The sequence below is a fragment of the Chiloscyllium plagiosum genome, chromosome 25 (genome assembly GCF_004010195.1).
Source record: "Chiloscyllium plagiosum isolate BGI_BamShark_2017 chromosome 25, ASM401019v2, whole genome shotgun sequence".
Taxonomy (NCBI): domain Eukaryota; kingdom Metazoa; phylum Chordata; class Chondrichthyes; order Orectolobiformes; family Hemiscylliidae; genus Chiloscyllium; species Chiloscyllium plagiosum.
Genome location: NC_057734.1, coordinates 38,225,998 through 38,237,929, shown reverse-complemented (window position 1 = coordinate 38,237,929; position 11,932 = coordinate 38,225,998). Strand labels below are relative to the sequence as shown.

Sequence of the window (11,932 nt, the reverse complement as noted above, 5' to 3'; positions counted from 1 at the left end):
ACAGACAAAGAAAAATCAATGTTTTGCCTACAGTCTACTGTTCAATTCAAAAATTAAAATAATTCAACATTAAAAAATGCTATGCGCTGTGCGTTACTTTCAATCAACTCTCCCTTCATCTTGCTTTCACTGTGTCTGTAATACAAATACAGCAATTTCTCATGTACAAAGTTCATAAGATCATGCCAGGCAATTCGGGTGCACTCAGCACGCCACAGTTTGTCTGTTTTGCTCTCTCCACTCTTATTCCAGAGTTGTTAATGATTCAAATAAATGCATAACGATATCTTTTAAATAGAAATTAGACTGATTTGAACTTGTATGATGGTGTCCCATACTGTAACATCAAGTCCATAATGTCATTGCATTGCTCAGGTTTAATTGTTTGTTCTGATCCATCATTAAGGTCACCAGGTCTAATTGCTGTGGACATACAATATCCTGGGGCCAACTGGAAATGAACTGCCATTGATAAGGGAGGTATGTAGATTCCCAGCTGCTTCCATTTTATCAGCTGCCCGTCCGAAGAAACCAATACACGATGACTAGCTCTTTCTCCTTTTGATGTTTGCAAGTGTACAATGATGATAGCAAAACTTCGTTACAGATGCAATTACCTTTAAGCGCAACTTCTTGTAAATTAGTTAAGAAGGAAAGAAAAATAAATCTGAGGGCATAGTGTCAAAAAAATGCACCAACTATCTCCAAACTCATGGTTGAAACTACAGCAAACAGCAACCTGAAAACTGCAAAGCACCTTTGGAGATTTTTATGGTGCAGTAGTCATGTTCCCACCTCTGGACGAGAAAGTGTGGGTTCAAGCCCCATCAGCTCTGAAACTCTGCCCAAACAGTTGCTGAACAAAGAGACCTTGGAGTGCAGGTTCATAGCTCCTTGAAAGTGGAATGACAGGTAGATAGGATAGTGAAGAAGGCGTTTAGTATGCTTTCCTTTATTGATCAGAGCACTGAGTATAGGAGTTGGGAGGTCATGTTGCAGCTGTACAAGACACTGGTTAGGTCACTTTTGGAATATTGCGTGCAATTCTGGTCTCCTTCCTATCGGAAGGATGTTGTGAAACTTGAAATGGTTCTGAAAAGATCTACAAGGATGTTGCCAGGGTTGGAGGATTTGAGCTATAGGGAGAGGCTGAATAGGCTGGGGCTGTTTTCCCTGGAGCACCCAAGGTTGAGGGGTGATCTTACAGAGGTTTATAAAATCTAGAGGGGAATGGATAGGGTAAATAGACAAAGTCTTTTCACTGGGATGGGGGAATCCAGAACGAGAGGGCATAGGTTTAGGGTGAGAGGGGAAAGATTTAAACGGGCAACATTTTCATCCAGAGGGTGGTGCGTGTATGGAATGAGCTGCCAGAGGAAGTGCTAGAGACTAGTACAATGACAACATTTAAAAGGCATCTGGATGGGTAAGTGATTAGGAAGGATTTAGAGGGATATGGGTCAAGTGCTGGCAAATGGGACTAGATTAGGTTAGGATATCTAGTCAGCATAGAGTCATAGAGATGTACAGCATGGAAACAGACCCTTCGGTCCAACCCGTCCATGCTGACCAGATATCCCAACCCAATCTAGTCCCGAATGCCAGCACCCGGCCCATATCTGTCCAAACCCTTCCTATTCATATACCCATCCAAATGCCTCTTAAATGTTGCAATTGTACACGAGTTGGACCAAAGGGTCTGTTTCCGTGCTGTATATCTCTATTACTCTATATCTGTACATTGATGCAGAATACAAGCGCATCTTTGGGGCCCATTGAGCTGGGATTCTGAGTGGCAACAGCAATCTTGTCAACAACACGTGAAGCTGGCATCTACCAAATGGAAGGGCCAGCAATTGTTGTGAGGCAGCTGTTAATTATATACGCTCACATGTAGGAGTATGTTTGCACAAAGAATAGAAACATAACAGTATGCACTATGCTCATGTGTACCAATTGCAAGGCTCAGATTAAACTGAATCACTGAGTTACATTCCCCCACTTACTCTCTGTAGCCCTGCACGTTGTCCCTTTCCAAATACCAGCCTCTTGACCTTTTGGAGTGCCTCGATTGCAGCTGTCTCCCTCTCACTCGCAGGCAGTGCATTCCAGAATTATCTTAAATCTGTGCCCTCCAGTTTTAGCAGTGGAAACAGGTTTTCCCCATATACTCTGTCCAAAACTCCCTCATGATTTTGACAGGACAGGGAATGCTTGTGAAATTACCGTTCACTTTTCACAATCATTGTGGTGTAATAGGGATAAACCTTTTTAAAACCGAGCTGGTCTCCTGATGTAAACAACATGTTTTATTTTTTAACTATTTGATTTGTGTCATCCATTCACCTCAATATTTCAACCAGTTGTTTTCAACAGAGGAAATAACGAACAGTAAATTAAAGTGAAATTCCAATTTTAAATGATAGATGATTGGACTTTTCATGATTAACAACCTGGTAGCAAAATATGATTCACAAATATTTTCTATTACACAACTACTTGTTTCGATGAAAAATCGAGAGAACTGAAATCAGGGAACAAAAACAGAAATTTCTAGAAAACCTCTGCAGCAACTAAGGAAGGATTTGAGTTCTGAGAGAGGGTAATTGGACCCAAAATGTTAACTCTGATTTCTTTCCACAGATGCTGCCCGACCTGCTGAGCTTTTCCAGCAGTTTCTGTTTCTGCAGTAGTTTTGATGATTTGATTAAAGAAATACAGGATTACTGTCATCCATTTGAATACATCAGAGTTTGTAACATACTGCATACTAGCCTTATTGTTGTGGTTCTGTTCACCGAGCTGGGAATTTGTGTTGCAGACGTTTTGTCCCCTGTCTAGGTGACATCCTCAGTGCTTGGGAGCCTCCTGTGAAGCGACCTGGACCCAATATACCGGCCACTGCAGCGGACAGCTGGAACTGACAACCGGAAGCGGCAGAGACAAACTGCTATAAATGCCGGAGGAAACAACACAGAAGCACTTCACAGGAGGCTCCCAAGCACTGAGGATGTCACCTAGACAGGGGACGAAACGTCTGCAACACAAATTCCCAGCTCGGCGAACAGAACCACAACAACGAGCACCCGAGCTACAAATCTTCTCACAAAGTTTGAATACTAGCCTTATATTTCACATGAATCAATAAATCAGAACATTCTCTTGTTTCTTATTAAAATCATTTTTATCATCCATCAGAGAATGATGAACCATCTTAGTATGCTGCAGCCTTGGGAGAGGATAGGCAGAATGGCCTATTCCTGCGCTGGAGCCTCTGACTTCAATGAGACAAGCAGGTGACTTTTAGTTAAATCTAGTACTTTTGCTGCCAACTTTTAAAGTTAAAATCATTAGCAGAATTTAAAAGGTTTCACAAACAATTAAAGGAGGAAAACGTGCACAGCAGGCACTATAAATCTAAATTTGGCATAATGGATATTTTTAGACCCAGTTGACATATTGCCCAATTATATGAGAAAGACAGCCTTGCCAATTAAAATGTTAAATCATGGAAAACTTCTTTTATTTTTATGAGATTATTTTTCCTATCCTTTTCCTTAGTAAGAGGGTTGATAGCTGTTCAATTCCACAGGTGAAGGTGAGATTCTAGTAGGATGATGCCCACGGTGTTATCAGTTTAATTATAGCAGAGGAACACTGCATATCTTCACATGATGTGGCGGAGCCAGTGTTGGACTGGGGTGGACAAAGCTAAAAACCACACAACACCAGGTTATAGCCCAAAAGGTTCATTTGGGGGCACTAGCTTTCAAAGTGCTGCTTCTTCATCCATGTAATATTTTGAAAATTCCACTTTGGAAATAGAACCAGTCTGACTCAAGATTGGGATACAGACTTTAACCTCACACCTTTAATACATTGTCTGAGCTGATGTGTCACCTTTTGTTATAAAACCTTAAGCTATCTTGAGAATGTGACTTAAAAGTTCTGGGATTTACATATTAAAGAGCCGAAACTAGCAAACCCATTCTAAAAGATAAAAGACTGAACAATCTAGGTTTGTTTAATATATCATTTCAGGTGCATGACAATGTAACCTTTTGGTACAAATTCTGTGTTTTGTAGTCCTGCTCCACACCCACCTGATGAAGGAGCACTTTGAAAGCTGGTGCTTCCAAATAAACCTGTTGGACTATGATCTGGTGTTGTGTGATTTTTAACTATCTTCACTGAGAAAATGGGCAAAAAACTCTCAATTTCTCGGTATAATATTGGTACAGTGATGTAGCTTTGTATTTCATGGGCCAAGCCAGTGTGTACAATGGAGTTTGGGATTTTGAGAGAAGGTTCAAATCCACCTGATTGTTTATTTACACATATCCCAAGATGCTGAGACTAACAGACGATGAATAACTTAAAATTATTGATCAAACTTCGAACAGGACGAATTAGCAGCTGTGGTATTGAGTTGTTTGGACACTGGTGGCCTGATTGCAAGACGCTCGAAATCTACACTAGCTCACAGAGATGTTCATACCAATTGAGTCACAGATGAAGTGACTGAAGATGCTTTGAAATTAATTGCTTAGTTTTGGCACAGCAGGCAGAATCTGCACAAGAGGTGGGAGGCTTGGCCACCAACTAAAGAGTCAGAGAGAATTCCTTCCCACCCCACAAGCTTTGCTTTGGGAAGAACCCCGTGCCTCTTCTACCACCGTGGGTCTTAACAGGCAACTCAAGGAATCCAGGGGAAGAGGCTCTGCCCACTGACAGCAGCTGACCAATGAGAGGACAGCAGCTCTTCTGTACTCAGCAGCACCACCATAGAACTGGTGGTTCCTGTTGGTACTGCACCAAAGCCTTGGATCGGACAGGGACCCCAGCACAGATGAGTGTGGATTTAAATTTGAGTGACTAGTGTTACATGTACTGAGATACAGTGAAATGTGGCATTTTGCATTCTACACAGACTGATCATAGCATACAAAATGCAACAGGGTACCAGAACAGAATACAATGTTACTGCCACAGAGAAGGTGTGCAGAGAGAAAGCAACATTGCCATTTGAGAGGTCCATTCAGAAGTCTGTTAACAGCGTGGAAGAAGCTGTTCATATGTGTATTCAAACTCTTATATCTTCTGCCTGATGGATGAGAGTGAAGACAGTATAACTGGGGTGGGATTACGTTGGTTGCTTTCCTGAGGCAGAGGGAAGTGTAGATGGAGTCAGTGGATGGACAGCTGGGTTGCATGATGGACTGGGCTGTGTTCAGGACTCCCTATAGTTTCTTGTGGTCTTGGGAGGATGTGGTGTGGCAACTGATCTTGACAGGGTATGTGTGTGTGGGGGGGGGGGGGGGGGGGGTGAGGGGGGTCGCTGAGCACCAAGGGTGGGGGGGCAGGGGTGGCATTCAGCACATCCACTCCTTCCCCAACCCTGATGTTCAATTCCAAGGTTGCCCACAAACCCAATTTCCAGGGTTTGCAAGTTGTGCTCCCCACACAGCGAGCCCCCTTGCCTGCCACTGGGTTCATCCTAGCAGCATGAGGATGAGGCCCCTTAGTAGAAATTACAAACGGAGTAACACTTGTGAAGAGCTCCTTTGGTATTACTGTATGGCTGGATCAGTTTAATATAACAGACAGAAAAATGTCCTTTAATGTTGTACAAAGAAATTAAAGTCCATTTACATTTAACCTAAAAAGGCTTTAGAAACAACTTCTCAAAAGTTTTGTGGCATCACAACTGCAACAATGTTTTCCATACTCCTTCGGTGTAATTTTCACCTGAGGGGTGGCGCACTCTGTATCCTCTTTGGCAAATCCAACTTTAGTTGTAACCAGTTGTCATAGTCAGCTGCAGGCATCTGAACTACCTTGTCCCGCATAAACTGTGAATTAAATAGCAGAATAGATGATTTCAGTGCAATATGGGAATAGATCCTTCTGCACAGGACAGTTACAAACAGTGATATTGTTTCCTCTGACAGTTTGCTGCTTGCACACAATATCTCTGGGTGCTAGTTTAAAACAGTGGATAAGCAATTTAAACAAAGCCTGCTAATTCTATTTAAATAACGCACAAAGGCATTTGACATGAGCATTTATATAAAAAGTGAAAGCCCTACGTACTTAAGAAGCACCATCATAATTTTAGTGTTAGATGGGAATTTCAGAAAACCCCCTTCCATTTCCCATTACTTCATCAATGGTTAGACTTTACAGCAGGAAATAAAATGAGAAAAAAGATCTTTGGCTTGTAGGTGCATGCTGTACTGGATGTGGTACTGAATTTGTATATTGCTTGGTCAGTATTGTTGGCAGATGCCACTCAGGATCACAATGAGGATGCTTCACCTCAACATTCCATTGTGTTTTGGGTTCCTATCCTGTGACTCCAAAATGGAAAATGTGCTTGTCAGATGAGAACAGAATTGAATGTGGCTATGATGCTCTCTTAGACAAAGAGTTCGTTAAACTCTCACTACCTGAATTTATCCTCCACAAGCTATGATCAACTGAGGCAAAATAGAGGAAAAAATTATGTAAGTTAGAGAAAAGAAAATAATTTGACCCTTTGACAAAGGATCAGTTAGACTCGAAACGTCAGCTCTTTTTGCTCCTTACAGATGCTGCTAGACCTGCTGAGATTTTTCAGCATTTTCTCTTTTGGTTTCAGATTCCAGCATCCGCAGTAATTTGCTTTTATTTAAACAATTATGTTATTAGGCATAAGCAGAATTCTAGAGGTGAGCGTGATAGCCTGTGACACCTTCAAAAAAACATGGCACCAGGGAGCCCAAAGAAAACTTAATTCAGTGGAGTTCAGGGAAAGCACTCCAGTCTCTGGAGTCACACCCAGCACACAGGAAAATAAGTGTGATTACTGAGCACCAGTGCTGCTTCAGGATAGCACCCTACACCTGGCGATCTTCATCAATAATCTTTTCTCCAATACAAGGTCAGAATGAAAGCCATTCACAAACAACGGCACAGCGCTCAGCTCCATTTGCAATTTGTCACACAATGCATATGTCCCTACCTGCATATAAACAGGACCTTGGCTTTGGCTGAGAAGTAAGATTAACATTGGCAAGATACCAAGGGCCTTGCCTGTATAAGAAAGAAAAGCACCACTTTCCCCTTGATTGTCAATTGAATTGCCTTAGTCAAGTCTCCCCACATTCACATAGAGTTATAGAGAAATACAGCACAGAATCAGACCCTTCGGTCCAACCAGTCCACGCTAACCATGTTCCCAAACGAAACTAGTTACACCTACCTGTGCTTGGTCCATGTGCATTTATCCAAATGTCTTTTAAACGTTCTAACTGTACCTGCATCCACCACTTTCTCTGGAAGTTCTTTCCACACACGAACCACTCTCTGTGTAAAAAAAAGTTGTCCCTCGTGTCCTTTTTAAATCTTTCTGCTCTCACCGTAAAATATGTCCCCCAAGCTTTGAACTTCCCCTCCCTATGGAAAAGAACCGTGCTATTCACTTTATCCATGCTCTTCATGATTCTACAAACCTCAATATGGTCACCCTCAACCTCCTAGTCTTCAGCGAATAAGATCCCAGCCTTTTCAGTCTATTTTTGTAACTCAAACCCTCCATTTCCATCTTTCAGGTTAGCACTCACCAAAACCTTGCCATTGTACGCAACAGCTAACATCAGCACATTGCAGTGAAACAAGTGCAGTCTGCAATAAACAGTGCAGCAACTGCTTGAGCTTGCTTCAATTATACCTGCTAGCTCATTTGATCATAGACTGATACGGTACAAAAGGTCACCATTCAACTCATCCTATTCCTGAGAGAACTACCCAGCTAGTCTCACTCTTCAGTCCTATCTGCATAACTCTCTAAATTCATCATTTTCAAATATATATCCAATCGTGTTTTGAGACCTCATATGGAATCCACAATTCTAATAGCTCTCTGAGTAAAGAAGCTTCTCCTCATCTCACTCTGAGTTATGTTGCTGACAATGTTGAAATTGTGACCCCTCAATACTGACATAGCAACTAGGCGAAACCAAATATCCTTTACCCTGTCAAAATTGTTCATAATTTTGAACACCTCAATAAGGTGACCTCATTCTTCTCTGCTCCAATTTCTCTAATCTTTCCTTGCATCTAAAATCCCTCATCCTACTATCATTCTACTGAATCTCCTTTGAACTCCCTCCAGGGCTTTAACATCCTCCTTTCAATAAAGTGCCCAGAACTGAACACAATACTCCAAATATGGACTGGCCAATGATTTGTAGAGGTGTAGCATCACTTCCTTGCTTTTATACACTTTATATATCTCTGACATTTATTTAAAAAAACATCAAGCAGTAAGATTATAGGAAACACATTTATGCTCAAAATTGGAAATAAACCAGGCTGAGGCACACTGACAGCAGCAAGCTAAGGAGGTTCATGGCTACATGTACTAGATGAACAATAAGTGTATCTTGTCATTGTTACTCTCCGGTTTTCACAAGAACAAATATAAAGATGTATTCCAACGACTCTCTCAGCAAAGCCTCCCTTTCTCAAAGGTAAAATAATCTCATGACATATGACTCATTGCCGTTTACACTAAATTTTTTTGTGAAAATGGAATTTGCCTGTTACTCTCTCCACTAATCATGTAGATTGGTTCTCACCTCAATAGCTGCACTGATATCTGGAGAACACAACTCCCAGGTTCGCAGTCCATTGAGCACCTTGAGGAACTGATGTGGCCGAACTCGGAAACTCTGCCGCTCTCCAAACCTTCTCAATCTTTTCAGTATTTGGTCGATCTTTTGGTTTGCTTTAACAGTCTCAGGAATTCGATGTAATAGGCTGGAATACCTGAAAAACAAAATGGCATTAATTATATGACACTTTGATCTTTTGCTACAAATTCTGTGTCCTATGATCCTGCTCCACTAGCTACCTGACAAAGGAGCAGCATTTGTACTTCCAAATAAACCTGGCATTGTGTGATTTTTAACTTTGAAAAAAAAAGGAAGTCACTCTTTGCTGTTCAGTAACAATACTGAACTCTCTTTCTCAAAGCGGCTGTGCACTATAATTGTTACCCGTTACTGATAGTCCTGACGTTTGATAGGGATGCTTGACAACTGTCTTCTGCATCTTTTAATAGCCATTCTGAGGCTGATAATAAGTAATGGCAGGATATTCACTCATGATGAGCCATCATGTATGTTTTATAACACACTCACAATGACCATGCATCATTGTCAGTGCTGGACTTGTGCTCTTATGAAGGACCTTTTATCATGAAAGGCCAGTCTGTAGTTAAAGGACCTTTAACTTGGCTGGAAACCCACTGTAGTGACTGTGACAATTATTAAAGAGAAGGTTTTCATTTTCCCATTCCAAGAAGTGCCGAGGTCAATTGTATCATTTCTACAGCAACCTCAGCACAGATTGGAGATTATACCCAGAATCTCCACCATCTGCATGGTTGACATTTTCGTTTGACAGGGCAGACAACCATTCCACTGGAGCAACTAGGGATCAAACCACTCACATAAAAGCTCATAATTCTTTTCAGGTCTGATGAAGAGTCATTTGGACTCCAAATGTTAGCTTGGTCTCTCTCCATGGATGCTGCCTGACCTGCTGTGATCTCCCGCATTTGTTGTTTTCAGTGCAGATTCCAGATCTGCAGTAATTTATTCCTACTTTAAGTTTTTTTGGATTCTTAATTACTGCTTGCCCATTTCTCACTTATTTTTTCATCAACTGTTTCACTGCATACAAAGGAAAGACAATAACTTATTCGACATTTGATACTTACCAGGTCTCTGTATTCGTTTGTACTTTATCCCCTTTAGATTCCTGAAGTGATCTCTGTATATCCTCGTTGAATGTATAAAAGCTGACTACACTGTCAAGGGCACGGAATTTGCACTTGCTAGTCTCCCAGCGTTTCCTAAAATTTAGAATAGAACATTTCGTCAGTGACGAGGTAAACATTGTCACTCCATCTACACCACGAGAAAGTGAGGACTGCAGATGCTGGAGATCGGAGTTGAAGAGTGTGGTGTTGGAAAAGCACAGCTGGTCAGGCGGCATCCGAAGAGCAGAAGAGTCAACGTTTCAGGCATAAGCTCTTCATCAGGATGGGCTTCTACCCGAAACGTTGACTCTCCTCCTCCTCAGATGTTGCCTGACTGGTTGTGCTTTTCCAGCACCACTTTGACTCCATCACCACCTCCCCCTGGAAGTAGGGCCAAACAACCTTAGGGAGGAGCAGGTAAAGAGGAGTGTTGGGCTTTGTATCTTTCCTCCGCCTTGGGATTTGCCTAGCCTCTATACAGCACATGCCAATACCACAATTTGGAATTGAGCGCAGTATTGTGGATCCTCTAAGAGCCAATGGAAGCTGCTTTCTATTGGTTAAAAACCCGTAAGAATGGAGCAAGAAGTGATTCATATTTGTCTCAGTTTAAGTCGTTCATAGATAATGAACGTGGTTAGGAACAGGAGTAGGCCAAGCAGCCCCTCAAGCCTGCCCCACTACCTGATTGATGTTTTCATTATAAAACAAACTAGCAGATGGGAAAAGCATTGTATAGTGAACATTAGTGTTATATTTTAGGAACGTCCAAGCAGCTCATTCAAAACTCAAACTGTTGCTCTAAAATTAGCAAGAGCGAAATTAAAACAGGGGCACGTACGACAGCATTACTTCAAGTTGACATTTTATTTATTACAGGTTATTATTTTTTCAAGACTAAATCATTGAATCTGTTTTTTTTTATTCAAGACAAAACTGCCATAAATAAATCTGGTTCAATATTGTATGAAGTAGAGATAAGAAAGTGTACACGCACTTCTCCAAGGCTTCCAGGTTGTCATGGAGACACAAAGCTGCTTCCTCATTTACCTCGATGAACTTTGACTGCATCTCCAGAGGGAGAGAGGATTTGCTGGCAACAAACAGACTTGTTTCTGAAGCAAGGTCTAAAGGTGAGCTGATAGAAATGAGCAAGAGAGTGTAAACCAAGTTAAATTCAGTCTGAGTACAGAGAACTTAATTGTAAGTGGCATTTAGTCAGCACCACCTGACAGTAACACACACTCATCACACATACAACTCTTAATACTGTGTTAAAACCAGGTAAATGTTTCACAATAATACTCCTGCTATCTGACTAAGCTATCTAGCTAGAGGCCTAACCTTCTCAGCCAGCCTACAAGACCTTGGGTTAATACTGTATTCTGTACTATTTTCCATGCTAATTTCCATCAGTAATTGGTTTGCCAATTGATTGCATCAGATAACGCACATATGAATTTCAGACAGGCACATTAATGAGCATGCAAGAGCATTTAAGCCCTTCTGATGGTTTTACAGAACTCAAATTTGCTCATTCCACAATCATTTACAAGTTGCACTGCAGTAACTCACCAAGTCTCCTTCCATAGTACCTTCCAGCCCGATTACCTCTACCAGGATAGGAAGGACAAGGGCAGCAATACATGGAACAGCACCAAGTTCCCCTCCAATACAATATTCTGACTTGGAATCATAATTTTTTTTTTATTTCAAAAATATACTTTATTCATAAATATTTGATCTTTACAACTGGACATGCCATCCTTCTGTAAACATTCCACTTCTTTGCGTATCGAAACAGGGTAATCATTCGTATTCACAGGTTGGTGCGATTACATTGAGCTGAGGCGCCAGCGGAGCCCAAATGACTGCGTGGGCCCCCTGTTCTTCTTTAGGCAGGCAGATGTTACACAGTGGTCTTTCCCCACCGCGCCTTGGCAGCAGCCGCCCCTAGCTTCAGCGCGTCCCTCAACACGTAGTCCTGGACCTTGGAATGTGCCAGTCTGCAGCACTCAGTCGGGGTCAACTCCTTCGGCTGGAAGATCAACAGGTTTCGGACCGCCCAGAGAGTTGATGATCCTCCAGGCTCAGTTGATGTTCGTCTCGGTGTGCGTCCCAGGG

The 11,932-nt window shown here is 41.8% G+C and overlaps 1 protein-coding gene across 7 annotated transcripts in view; it reads right to left on the bottom strand.

The window, feature by feature from the left end:
* Nucleotides 1-5,321: 5,321 nt before the first annotated feature.
* LOC122562755 (coiled-coil domain-containing protein 60-like) overlaps nucleotides 5,322-11,932 on the bottom strand; it is a 110,529-nt gene continuing 103,918 nt past the window's right edge. For 6 of the 7 annotated variants that reach the window (XM_043715897.1, XM_043715899.1, XM_043715895.1 and 3 more), the window contains 4 exons: nucleotides 10,806-10,946; nucleotides 9,767-9,901; nucleotides 8,622-8,811; nucleotides 5,322-5,852 (listed from right to left, as the gene is read on the bottom strand). In XM_043715897.1, coding sequence (XP_043571832.1) covers nucleotides 5,745-5,852; nucleotides 8,622-8,811; nucleotides 9,767-9,901; nucleotides 10,806-10,946 — 574 coding nt within the window. In that variant the 3' untranslated portion in view covers nucleotides 5,322-5,744. The remainder of the gene's footprint in view (nucleotides 5,853-8,621; nucleotides 8,812-9,766; nucleotides 9,902-10,805; nucleotides 10,947-11,932) is intronic. The other variant, XM_043715900.1, reaches the window with a different exon arrangement.